Genomic DNA, 14,514 nt, shown 5'->3' on the forward strand with positions numbered 1-14,514 from the left:
AAATTGGAAAATTGTAGTGTTAATCAATGCAACCTTGTTGGCAGAGATGTTGTTTTTTAAAGTTTGTCTAGTACAAAGCAGAACATGGATAAAATGTAAAAAAGATTTTTTAAGTAGCTTTCATTTCACTATTCATGCTTAAACAATATATATATTTTTGTTTAATAGCTGCCATGAGTAAACAAGATGCTGCCTCTGAGGCCGAAGAGCAGTATTTTCCTACTAGAAGAAAGTAAGCTCCAAAAAATAGAGATGTACAAAGCATAAAAGTTGAAGATCATGGAGCAGATGCTGGATATGCAACGGAGGTCTACTGTGGCCCTAGAAGCCATTAGAGCTTCACAGCTGACAGAACACCAGTTTGGAATAGATCTCCATTGTTTGTCACCAGTTATTAAATTTTCTGAAAGTTATTTTGTTTTTTTTTGGTACTTTGAAAAATTAATCACTACATAATCAGTGTTTTCCCAAATTTAATTTGACTCAAAATCTCTGGATTAATCTCCTCCTTATAGCGATTGCCTCATTATTTTGTTGGTCATCATTGATAATGTTATGATGCGCTAACTGTTGAATGTCCACATCTTCAGGTACTGGCAGCCCTTCACTGCAAGCCTTGTTATGCAGTCTGAAACATGCCCCAATCATCTTGCAACACTTAGGAGAGTTGAATTGGAGGGATCCACCGGTTTTATGAAGACATCTGTAAAAAAAAAAGTTTCACATGTTTAAATTGGTTACTAGTTTAAATTGTGAATTATTATTCCACTACTACTACTACTACAGGGCGTTTTTAACGATTATTCCATCTCCTGTTGGTTTTAGCAATTATAGGTCACAGTTTACATCCCTTTGCCCATTAATGTTCTTGGCATGACTCAGGAATCATCTCCTTATTATTTAAAATATATTTCTAACTTCTATCAATGAAATATATCATTGTTGGTATTTTGCTCTTATTGTTGAGGGACTAAGACATTTTGATTTAAGTAAATGATGAGTCAGAGCATACATATTTGCTTTCTTCATAACGAAATTTTTTCAATTTAATAAGTCATTTATGATACAGAAAGTAAGATAACAGCAAAAGAGCTTTTATCAAGTATTAAAAAAGAGGGACGAAAGATACCAGAGGGACAGTCAAACTCATAGATCGAAAACAAACTGACAACGTCATGGCCAAAAATAAAAAGACAAACAGACAAATAATAGTACAGGTGACACAACATAAAAAACTAAAGACTAAGCAACACGAACCCCACCAAAAACTGGGGGTGATCTCAGGTGCTCCGGAAGGGTAAGCAGATCCTGCTCCACATGTGGCACCCGTCGTGTTGCTTATGTTATTACAAATCCGGTAAATAGTCTAATTCGGTAAGTCACATTCGTGAAAAGGGAAGGGTATTGTAATTACGACATAAGGAACATATCCGATATCATCTGTGAAACGGTTATTCCATAACGGTCAACCAACTCGTGATGGCGTCCGTAAAATTTACGAAGGGATGACTTCAACTTCACCATTTGCAACTCTTGGTTTAATAGCTTCCTTGTGAGCAGCAATCCTCTATCAAGGAAATCATGATAGGAAACACAAGCCCGGAAATATCGTATCAATTGGGAGATATATACTCCGTATGCAGGCGCTGCTGGAATGTTGCTACATAGAAATGGAAAGTTCACAATTGGGAAGCTGAAATCATCTCTTTTGTCGTAAAGTTTTGTTTTCAACCGACCCTCATTGTCAATTTCTAGATGTAAGTCAAGATATGAGGCAGACCTAACTGTATCTGTAGTATCCTTCATCTCTAGTTCGATGGGATAGATTCGTTCAACATAGTCACCAAATTTTGTATTATTTAGTGAGAGAACATCATCTATATAGCGGAACGTAGAGTTAAAGGATATTGCTAACTTCTTATCTCTCTTCCTAAGAAGCTCCTGTATGAAGTCAGCCTCATAATAATAAAGAAACAAGTTGGCAAGAAGAGGGGCACAATTGGTTCCCATTGGAATTCCGACATTCTGTTGAAAAACACGTCCTCCAAACGTAACAAATATGTTGTCAATCAAGAAATCAAGCATCTTGATAATGTCAGTTTCAGAGAATTTTTTGTTTGAATCAGAGTGATTCTTTACAAAGTAGGATTTATCCCTCCCCAAGACAAGATACTTGTATCTACGTTCGCCATTCTTTTTAATGAAACAAAGTAATACCAACTCTTTCAATTTGTCTTTTAGTTTGGAATGGGGAATACTTGTGTAAAGTGTAGAAAAGTCAAATGTTTTAATACTATTGCAAGATGAGAGAGTCTTAGATTGTATGTACTCTAAAAGATCTTTGGAATTTTTAAGTATCCACATCTGATTCACGCCACCTCTAGAATAGGCAGTTTCACAATAACTTTGGAGCCCGGCTTTGATTGCTGATAAAATAGATGTTAATTATTTAGAAAGAGGTTTCGTGGAGCACTTGGAAGACCCAGCAATATACCGTTGTTTGTAAGGACACTTATGTAGTTTAGGTATCCAATACAGTGATGGAAGATCCAGTTCTTCGTCTTTGGTTGCAATTCCAACGGAATTAAAAGATTACCTGAAGCGAGCTTTAAGCACACTGTAAAGATTGTTCTCAATCTTTCTTACAATACCTTTAGTCTGTAGATATTTATTCTATTCAACTGAGCTTTTCGAAATACATTAGCCAGGTTTTCTAAATAAAATAACAACTAAACTACTATTTCAAGAAATAGAAATTATTATTATTACTATAAATTACTACAAAGAATGAAAGTACAATATGTTTAACGGTTTTCTGTGATTTTCGTGCGTGAAGTATTTACCTACTAAGTTTCTGTAAAGATGAGTTCAAATTCGTTTTGCTATTCGGAAAATCCCCTTTTTATAATACTTAGCACGCCTTATCCTTGCGTGTAAGAAAATAGGTCGCTACCGGTCAAGGTTAACTGTGTGTATTAAAACTAGCGAGTACGTAAACATTGGATTATATTGAAGGAATGGACAATTTCATCCGACTTTACACCGATTTGGGAATATAAAGCAGGTAAAATGCAGTTACTGAGGAAATGTAGTATTAATAACAAACTGGAAAACAAAAGATGTTATTCGAATGCCACATGTTGGCGGAATTTCGTAACGCAAAATAGGAAATTGTCAATTTTGCCGGGAACAATATTTTCGGCTAAACAAAACTATGAAAGTATAATTAAACGTTCATAACACTGCCCTCCATCAAATAAAATTTCGTCTCGAAATTACAAAAATTAAATGTGATATATTTAACAAATTGGAACATTCAATAAAACGATTTTAACAAGCACCTGCTGAGGAGCTTATGGATATAAAAGTAAATTAAAATATTTCAATTATCTTGGATAAAATATATATGTATATATATATTTCTGGCTATGTCACGATTAATCTGATATCACGACACCACACCTAGTATGCTAAAAATTATATCAATGAAAATAAACACAATATATATACAAATAAATAATGTCAACAAGTTAAAGTTTTTGTCTCTATTAATATTGTCACTAAAAAATGTTTTTATTAACAATTCACCGTCTTCTCTTTGGCACAACAACTACACTTTGAATTCTTGGTTCCTGGAAAGTCCTTTTTCTGTCTTTTCTTCCCTTTTCTCCACTCTTCTGGTTTTCTTTATTTTTCTGTTTTTCCAGTTCATTTTTAGTTTGATCTAGTTCAGTTTTTAGAGTACTTTTAGTTTTCTCCAGCTTCTTTAAATAATCTTCAAATTGTGTTCTTTCTTTTAATAAAGTGTCTTTCAATTGAAGTATTTCTTCATCTAGACTAAAAATATTTTGATCTTCCTCCGTCATAGGAACAATCACTATTTCTTCAGAATATTCAGGAACGGGTTCATCATTGTTTTCACAACCAATATTATTTTATAACGATATATTAGTGCTCTGTTGGACGGTTTGAACACATGCATTTATATTTTCAATGGGTACAAGCTGGCCATTTTGACTTATGTCAAGCTCAAATTTCTTGTTAGATTCTTTGCAGTATGCACTATCTGATAATTTAGTCAGACAAGAATTAATAGCATTAATATGCTTTGGAAAAGAATGCAAATATTTCTCCCATTTAGATTTATTAACTGCTCTGAATTTGCATAACACACAAAAATATGGAACTTCTTTCTCAGGCAAATGTCTCTTTAAATAATGATCAACAGCATTTTTCCTTTTTCCTTGGTATCTACATAGGGAACATTGAAGGAAAACCATTTTTACTGAAAATACATAAAATTAACCAAAGGTTTTACTTCAATGGTTATATCAACTTATACTACATACATGTCCAAGTTGATTAGTATTTTCTGAAACTCTTGTCAATCAGAAGTACAAGGCTTAAGTCTGTCAAAATGAACTATTTCAGTTTTGTTCTTATGAGATATTTCATACACAACAGGACTTAAAATTTTTGTAACCTTATATGGACCAACCCAAGGTGACTTAAATTTTTTATTAATGTTTTTGTCAAATTTATAGACAAGGGACCCAACTTCATACTGACTGTGGAAAATCCTCGTATCATGATCGTTCTGCATATGACTTCAAGTGATTTCGTGCAATACTGTAAACTTCCATCATCTTATCTCGTAATCTTGTTATATATTGATCCTCGTTGTCATATTCTTTTACCTTGGGAAAACGAAACAAAATTGAACTAGAAATGTTGATTTCTCTTCCCAACATCATAAAATTAGGTGTGTGTCTAGTTGCAGGATGTGGACTACTCCTATAAGCTGCTAAAAGAAGATTAATATATAAATCCCAATTATTTGCATTTGAATTTATGAAACTTCTTATCATTCCAGCTAATGTTCTATTAAATCTTTCTATCATTCCATTTGATGCTGGATGATAAGCTGTGGTCTTAGTCTTGGAGATTTCTAGCAGTTTACAAACTTCTGCAAATAACTGGCTCTCAAAATTCCTTCCCTGGTCAGTATGAATCTCCAGTGGTGCTCCAAATCTAGCTATAAATTCATGAACCAATTTCTCTGCTATGATGTCTGCATTTTGATGAGGAATTGGATACACCTCCATTCATCTAGTAAAATAATCTCCTATGACTAAGAGATATCTGTTCTTTTTCTTTGTAAGAGGCAAAGGTCCCATTATATCAATAGCAATGCGGTCCATTGGATTTCCTACTCTGTAGTCCCCCAAAGGTGCAGTTGGTTTTCTTGAGGAGTTTTTCCATCTATTGCATATCTGGCACATTTTTATGTGGGATGTCACATCTTTGCCCATTCCATACCAAGTGAAATTTTGTCTCATTTTTTCTTTTGTCTTGGCAACACCTAAATGTCCAGAAAAGGGTGTGTCATGACCGTTTATCAGGATTTCCTTTTGTAGAACAGCCGGGACTATAAGCTGTAGATTGTATCTACCATTTTGGTCTAAAATCCATTTTTGATAAATTACTCCCTCCAAACGTACTATATTCTGCCAATTTAACCAATAACGGCGTACAGCAGGGTTCAGACTTGCCGCCTTATCTCTATCAGGTATAGATCCACTATTTATCCATTGGTGAAGAACTTTTATGTTTTCATCTTCTTTTTGGAATACAGCCATCTCTTGGTTGGTATATTTGGCTAACCAGGTTTTGTTTGTACTTTGATTATGTTGTTGTTTTGTTGTAACCCTTATTTTGCTCTCTGTATCTTTACTATGATCCATCTTGCTATTTAGCTCTTTTATATTGTCAATTTCTGACTTAAATTTCTGCCAGTCATTCATTAGACTTATGCAACATTTACAGTCTTGATTAAATTCTTCCTTCTGTTGGTGTTCACATAGCTGATCATTGTAATCTAATCTTGACATTGCATCAGCGTTATTATGTTTGGTGCCAGGACGGACAGCAATATCAAAATCATACTGTGCCAATGACTCAATCCACCTTGCTAATTGACCTTGAGGGTCTTTAAAGGAATACAACCATTTTAATGCAGCATGATCAGTTCTGATGGTAAACTTGTTGCCTAACAAGTAATGTTTGAAATGGTGTATGAAAGTCACCATTGCCAAAAGCTCTCTTCTTGTCACACTGTATCTCTGTTGGGTTTTATCCAACTTTTTAGAGGCATAAGCTATGACTTTTTCTTTTCCATCTTGTATCTGGTGCAGGACACCTCCTAAACCAATATTTGAAGCATCTGTATCTAATATGAATTTCCCATCTGGCTTAGGATATGCAAGTACAGGTGTTGTGCATAGTGCTGTCTTTAGAAGGTCAAAACTGTTTTGTACTGCATCTGTCCATTCAAATATGGTATCTTTTCTAGTCAGATGACTCAATGGGGCATCAATATTACTGAATCCTTTAATGAATTGCCTATAATAATTACAGAGTCCTAGGAACTGTTGGGTTTCTTTGGTGTTGCTAGGTGTTTTCCAGGATTGTACTCTTTCTATAATCTTAGGATTAGGTTAAACTCCATCCTTACCAACAATATGCCCTAAATACAAAATTTCATCTTTAATCAGATCGCATTTGGATGGTTTTAACTTTAATCCTGCATTCTTTAATCGAGGTAACACTTCATTAAGATGCTTCAAATGTTCATCTATATTAGAACTGTAAATGATGACGTCGTCAAGATATATTAATACTGTTTGCCATTGTAAACCACGCAATATAAGTTCCATACAACGTTGGAATGTGGCTGGGGCATTACATAATCCAAATGGCATCTTAGTGTATTCAAACAACCCATATTTAGTAATAAAAGCTGTTTTAGGGATGTCTTTTCCTCAACTTTGAGCTGCCAATATCCACTTTGTAAATCGATACAGGAAAATATTGATGCAGAACTAAGGCAATCGATGCACATATCGATTCTCGGAACGGGGTAGGCGCATTTTACAGTTAATTCGTTAAGCCTTCTAAAATCACAACACCAGCGCACTGTTTGGTCCTTCTTTCGTACCAAAACAACATTTGAAGCCCACGGTGAAGTTGATGGTCGAATGACACCCTGTTCCAATTGGTCTTTTAGATTATTCTCTTCCTCTGTTTCAAATCTGGTAGGTGTACGTCTTAATGGCTGGCCTTCAGGAGCTGCACCTGCAGTGTCAATGCTATGTTTAATATAAGAACAGGTTCCTAAATGTGTCTTGTTTGCTGCAAAAGCATCTTTATTTGTAATTAGAAGCTGTCGCAATTTCTCTCTATGTTCTTCTGTAAGATCTTTAATACTTCTTTCATACAAATCTTGCAAAAATTCAGGCAACATCTGAACATCGGCCTTGTTCATCTGTGTATCCTGACAATTTTCCCCAGTAATCTTTCTTACATGATCTGTATTCTGAACCCATGACTCTGGTACAATCACCTTATCTCCATTTTCTTGGTATGAGATGAAATCTTTAGGATTTGGACCATTGTAGTAACATGTATTACACTTATCATGAATGTTGCCATCACTACGTATCTGTTGTTCTTCCATGTTACTGACCTCAGTTATGTCCACTACTGGGTGAAGTTCTCCTAGCAAATAGTTTCTTTTCAATCTAACAGGGTGTTCGTCAAGGTTAATTACTCTGACAGGTATTCTATTCCCAAAAGGATTTACCAAGGTACATGCTACCATAAATTTTCTACCATCCTCCACTACCGGTTCTACCATGGAATATCTTGTTGACAGAAACTTGCTATTTTCACCTTTTCCAGCAACTATTATCTAAAGAGTTAGCTGGTATAGTTATTGTGTCTTTTACTCTGACTCTGGCTACTCCGTCAGTTTGTCTTTTTGTCTCACACTCAATCCACTGACCATTTATCTGTAGGCCTCTCTTGGAATTAATTGTGATATCCATATCATCTATTAGGTCACAACCTAATAGCATATTGTCACCAATGGGTGCTACATACACAGGCCATTTGAAGGTTTCACTTCCTAGACCAAAGTCTACCTCTGTAATTCCTCTTGTTGTTAGGTTCTTTCCAGCCTCAGCAACTACCAAATTCCTTGTTGCTCTCCTTAATTTTGGCCGTTGACCCTCAGGAATCTGTTTATACAGCTTGTCACTAAGAACCGTCACCTCTGCTCCAGTGTCAATAACTGCATTAGCCACAATCTTGTTAATGACCACTGGAACTGTAATGGTAGCTGCTGTCACCCGATCAATGATAATGTTTTCTTCTATCACTTTGATTGGTTCTGCACTACCCATTACCTCCTTTGGTGTGTTCTTGTGTGTGTTCTTCTGTATCTCCCTTGACTCCTCAAACAACAAATCTAGGTTTAAGTCTAGGTTCCTTGTAACTAGGCTACATGTATCTCCTTCAAATGATCTGTTTATAGATGTTGTACCCACTGTTTCTCTTTGACAAGTTTTTTCTCATTTAATATCTCTTTATCTTCAATTTTTTCTTTAACTATAGGGGCTGGCACTTGGCCGACAGTTTCAGCCCTTACTAGTTTAAAGACTCTAAGTTTTGATTTTGATTCAGTTCATAGTTGATTTTCAAACCATTTCTGTTATTGTTATCTTTATGATACTGGTTTCTCTTTCCTTTTGGGCAATCTTTTATGTAATGGCCTTCTTCATTACAACCAAAACATCTGGAATTCTTAAATCTGGTCTTTTTGTCACTATACTTCTGCTTATTTGGCCTTGAACTACTGTCAGACTCCTGTGTTTTGTTGTACTTTGCCATTTCTCTTTGAATAATCTTTTCCAAAGACTCTGACATGCCTCTTTCAAACTGTGTCAATCGATCCTCTGTGACAAATCTCTTCCCTCCTACTTTTCTGACCTCTATGTCCTCAGATTCACAATCATCAGTGTCACTGCAATCTGTTGTACCAAGCTGGCGGATGTTTCTATCTCTTGATCCTCTCTTATAGGTCTCATATAAAGTAACTTGGTGAATTACCTCAGTCTGTAATGCTGGTAATCCTTTTTGTGAGCAGTTCAATTGCTATACTCTGATCTGGCAGGCCTCTTAACAGATACTCCACGCTCAGTGTACTGTGGGTTGCTGTGTCAATTGTAGGGAAAGACTTCCTGACTAACATCTCGACCCTTGATGCATATTCTTGTATTGTCTCTCTATTGTTCTTTCTCAAAGTATGGAGCTCTTGTCTGTAAGTTTCAGGGTACCCATGGTCTCCGAATCTGTTGGACATGGCTGCACAAAGTACTGAATATGTTCTTTTTGTCTCTGGTGTAAGAAATGAAGCATAGACCATTGCTTCATCTTTGAGAGCTGTCACTAGTTCTATGGCTTTGGTTGATGGACTCCAATTATTCATTTCTGCAATCAATTCAAATTGCATCACATATGCATTCCATGGATCCTTCCCGTTATAGAATGGCACTCTTGTTCTGCGTCCATTTTCATTAAATATTGGAACTTCCGATGTATTGATATACTGTGGTCCACTGGAATGCTGCATTGGTAACAAGTTTGGCTCTGTGATTGGTTGATATTGTTGGAAATCTCTATTTTGAACTGGAAATTGTGAAAAATTACTGTTCGGGGCTTGATTTTGTATATATCGGCTATTCTGTACTGTATTTTGCGAATAGTTACTTCTTTGCATTGTATTATGAGGATAGGTGTTGCTCACAAATTGACTCTGAGTATACAAGTTCTTGTTAAGAACTGGATTCTGTGAAATGTTGCTGCTAACAATATCATGGTTTACATGGGTATGGGTACCAGCATATACATTCGGCTCTATATACTCTGTTGACTGGGTAATTGTGTTGACCAGATTTTGATTAGGGTTTGTTTGACTTGAACTTGGTATCGGAAGGCTGTTTTGTTGGGCTGTTCTCTTTAATTCAAAATTTTCATTCTTTAAGGCATCTAATTGTCTTCTTAATTGTGTGAGCTCATCACTATCAGAATTGGTTGATCTTGAAATTAAAGCGCTATCACTTCGACTTTGAGTTGGAACAAGGAACGGATTAGTGTTATTCTCAATTTCTTTACTTATAACAGGTAAGTTGATAGTATGATCCATGGTACAAGGAATTCATCAGTCAAATGAGTTATCTCCCTTTCTCCTTCATTAATTGAAGTAGGCAATATATTTGGATACTTATTTATTGTCTCCCCATTACTGAATTCAGGGATATTAAACCTTGCATTAAAATAATCATGAGAGTTTCTAGATTCCCCTGAAAAATGGGCCTCCATATTCCCAGATGATATGGCATGGTTGGGAATGGCTAAACTACTTGGTGGGTTTATTCCAGATCCCCTTCCTCTTCCCCTTCCTAAAGACATTGATCCCGTAGACATACTAGGTTGTCTGTTTCTCAAATTATACATCCTACTTTTGACTGCTAAATGGAATCAAGAGTTTCAATTTACTAATCAACTTGGATTAAATTTTATCCTTGTTGAAATTGATAAAGAATTTCCTATGCCTTACTTTTAAAACACAATTTGGATTATGAATCTATCCTTACTTTGTGAAATAGACTATATACATTACAAACTTGAAATAGACTATAGACGTTCAACTTTGACCTTAATGAAATATAACTACAACTTAGATTTATATTTATCCTTGTTGTAAAACTTATTTTGTGAAATGTACTATTTAATTTAGAATTTCGAAATAGACTATAATTTTTTTTTTTAAACTTCGACTCTATCGAAAAATTATTATAACTACGACTTGGATTTATATTTATCCTTGTTGTAAAAAATAAGCTTATGAAATGGACTATTTAATTTACAACTTTGAAATAGACTATAAATTTTACAACTGGACCCTATTGAAAAAATTATGGTTTTAATATTATTATTCAACTTGGATTCAGATTTATTCCTGTTAAAAATAGACTCCTAACTTTAAAACTCAACTTGGATTAAAGTTTATCCTTATTGAATATGGTATTCAATATTAATCTAGCTCAACTTGGATTTTATTTTATCCTTGTTGAAATTTGACTTAAAATTTTTTATCTTTTAACATTCAACTTAGATTAGAATTTATCTTTGTTGATGTATACCCCATAACTATTTTATTTCAACTTATAGATTCATATTTATCCTTGTTGATATATACTCAAATTTAATAATTATAACCTTTTCAACTTGGATTCGAATTTATCCTTGTTGACATAGATTTTGATTAACTATATTATTTCTTTTCAACTTGGATTTATATTTATCCTTGTTGAATTTAAAACTACTGAAAGATATACTATACGCTTAATTAATCTCACCAACTGTACTTTTCTTTTCTTTCACAAGTCTCCTCGGAGGCGTGGGTTCGAATCCCACCGCTGCCACCAGTGTAAAGATTGTTCTCAATCTTTCTTAAAATACCTTTAGTCTGTAGATATTTATTCTATTCAACTGAGCTTTTCGAAATATATTAGCCAGGTTTTCTAAATAAAATAACAACTAAACTTCTATTTCAAGAAATAGAAATTATTATTATTACTATAAATTACTACAAAGAATGAAAGTACAATATGTTTAACGGTTTTCTGTGATTTTCGTGCGTGAAGTATTTACCTATTAAGTTTCTGTAAAGATGAGTTCAAATTCGTTTTGCTATTCGGAAAATCCCCATTTTATAATACTTAGCACGCCTTATCCTTGCGTGTAAGAAAATATGTCGCTACCGGTCAAGGTTAACTGTGTGTATTAAAACTAGCGAGTACGTAAACATTGGATTATATTGAAGGAATGGACAATTTCATCCGACTTTACACCGATTTGGGAATATAAAGCAGGTAAAATGCAGTTACTACGGAAATGTAGTATTAATAACAAACTGGAAAACAAAAGATGTTATTCGAATGCCACATGTTGGCGGAATTTCGTAACGCAAAATAGGAAATTGTCAATTTTGCCGGGAACAATATTTTCGGCTAAACAAAACTATGAAAGTATAATTAAACGTTCATAACACACACCAAATGCCCTCTCTACCGTGTTCCTCGTCTTGCAGTGAGACTTGTTGTAGCTTATTTCTTGCTGTGAATTGGGTTTCATTAAGGGAGTCATGAGCCATTTCTTCAATCCATAGCCGGAATCCCCAAGAAGCCATCCATTCTGATCCTCCATTATTGTTGGTATATTTGAATTGGCCAGAATGAAGGCATCATGAGTGGCTCCTGGCCACTTAACAACTGTGTTTGTAAACCTTTTAAATAAAATAAAAAATACTTTATTACTGAAAAAATAATTATGATCCTAGATACTCATTTAAATGCAAATCTGACTTGGACTTTTTCCTTGGTTTCTGTTCAGATTATGTTTATTGGCTATTTATTTTTTAATTATTTATGCCAGCAGAAACCATTCGCTCTAATATGTTGAATGCACATCTAAGGCAGTAGAATTGGTAATATTGTTAATCTAGATTTGCTTTCATTTAATTTAAGTTTTTTTGAATGTATTTCTATTTGTATTATCCATCTGATGAGTTAATAGATATAGAAAGATGTGGTATGAGTGCCAATGAGACAACTCTCCATCCAAGTCTTTTTCAACTGATTTTTATACGACCGCAAAAAATTTGCGTTCGTATATTGCTATCACAATGTCGTCGTCGTCGTCCGAAGACAGATTGGTTTCCGGGCAATAACTTTAGTTAAAGTGTATGGATCTCTATGAAACTTAATCAAAAGGTTTGATACCACAAAAGGAAGGTTGGGATTGTTTTTGGGGGTGATGGTCCCAACCGTTAAGGAATAAGGGGTAAAAAAAGGGGCCCAAAACAAGCATTTTTCTAGTTTCCGGACAATTACTTGTGAATAAGTTTTGTTGATTGCTCTTAAATTGTACCACAAGGTTCAATACCACAAGTAGAAGGTTGGGATCAATTTTGGGGGTAATTGCCCGAACATTTTCAGGAATGAGGGGCAAAAAAGGGTAAAAAAAAAAAATTGTTTTTTTTCTTCAAGATTTTCGAAAATTTCCATATTTTTTTTTTTGGGGGGGGGGGGGGGTTCTCTCAATTTTTTTTTTCACAATTGATTTTGCTTATTCTTTGTATATAGTCTGAAATCAGATTACAGCACATTGTATTGCACAACAGCAAGAAATCTTCAATTGAAAATAAATTCAAATCATTTAACCAATTTCAAGTTCTTTGACTACATTTTTTTCAGTGTCAGAAACCTATAATGTGTCAAATATTTAATTAAAATCCAAATTCAGACCTGTATCAAGCTTGAATATTGTGTCCATTTTTGCCCAAACTGTCCAGGATTGGACATCTGCGGTCGTATCCAGCTGCGTTCGGCGAAGCACATTTTTATAGTTCGTTCTTATGTTGTACTGTTACACCACTGTCCCAGGTTAGGGAGAGGGTTGGGATCCCGCTAACATGTTAAACCCCGCCACATTATGTATTTATGTGCCTGTCCCAAGTCAGGAGCCTATAATTCAGTGGTTGTCGTTTGTTGCTGTGTTACATATTTGTTTTTTTGTTCATTTTTTTGTACATTAATTAGGCCGTTAGTTTTCTCGTTTGAATTGTTTTACATTTGTCATTTCGGGGCCTTTTATAGTTGACTATGCGGTATGGGCTTTGCTCATTGTTGAACGGTGACCTATAGTTGTTAATTTCTGTGTCATTTGGTCTCTTGTGAAGAGTTGTCACATTGGTAATCACACCACATCTTCTTTTTTATATTGAATAAGAATCAGTGGAAACGGGGAATATGTCAAAGAGATTCTATGTACATGTAAATAAGTACACATACTTATTTTCGAATATTGATTTTCTTTAGCTTAAAAACCATGTATAGTTAATTTATACAATGTTGTTCATTTTGTTTAATTACTGATGATGAACTTATAAAAAGAGCTTACTTCAATTCTGCATCACAGATGGCCTGCACATTTATTGCGTGGTACTGTTTTCTACACACATAATTTGGCTCATCATCCCCTGACATCCCTTGGATGGGAATCAGCGTCCCATCAATGGCACCCAATACATTTGGAAAGCTACTGATGTCGTAGAACATTTCTTTTACCCTCCTCTGTTCGGCTTCTTCTCTTGGGAACTTGATGTTCTGAATCCTCTCACAAATAGCAGCGCAAACAGAATGAACTACTCTAGATGCAGACGCAATGGAAATGCCATGCAAATCTGCAACTTCTGACACATAGTCACCCTTTGCCAATATTCTCAATGTTGTCATAACCTTCGAAAAAGAAAAAAAATATATATATATTACACGCTGCAGCAATATGTAGTACACCACAGGCAAATTCCGGTGTACGATGATATACAATGAGTGGGTAAATAGGAAAACAATATAAATGTGTTATTCGGAATATAACTGTCGCCGAAATTACGCCCTGCAACTTGCAAGATTTTATAAAGATTTTGTCAACTGAGGATAAACTGATTTGCTTGGACGGATTGAACATCTTTGTGACTGCATGTCATTAACAATTTGTACACCGGATATTGCAAGTAGTGTACTCACTACTGGAAATTGCGAGAGCTAA

General features: G+C 34.9%; 1 protein-coding gene and 1 long non-coding RNA gene across 2 annotated transcripts; both read right to left on the reverse strand.

Annotated features, from left to right (window-relative positions):
- Positions 1-454: 454 nt before the first annotated feature.
- LOC127739024 (putative nuclease HARBI1) lies at positions 455-14,201 on the reverse strand. Its single transcript, XM_052250588.1, has 4 exons — positions 13,867-14,201; positions 11,957-12,190; positions 2,597-2,617; positions 455-703 (listed from the first exon to the last, which is right to left on the reverse strand). The coding sequence occupies exons 1-4, from the start codon at positions 14,199-14,201 to the stop codon at positions 484-486; spliced, it is 810 nt and encodes a 269-aa protein (XP_052106548.1). The 3' UTR covers positions 455-483.
- On the reverse strand, positions 2,741-11,612 carry LOC127739026 (uncharacterized). Its single transcript, XR_008000246.1, has 2 exons — positions 11,557-11,612; positions 2,741-2,843 (listed from the first exon to the last, which is right to left on the reverse strand). It is a non-coding gene; the product is annotated as an uncharacterized LOC127739026 (long non-coding RNA).
- Positions 14,202-14,514: the final 313 nt, after the last annotated feature.

This window comes from Mytilus californianus, unplaced genomic scaffold, assembly GCF_021869535.1.
Source record: "Mytilus californianus isolate M0D057914Y unplaced genomic scaffold, xbMytCali1.0.p SCAF_4, whole genome shotgun sequence".
Taxonomy (NCBI): domain Eukaryota; kingdom Metazoa; phylum Mollusca; class Bivalvia; order Mytilida; family Mytilidae; genus Mytilus; species Mytilus californianus.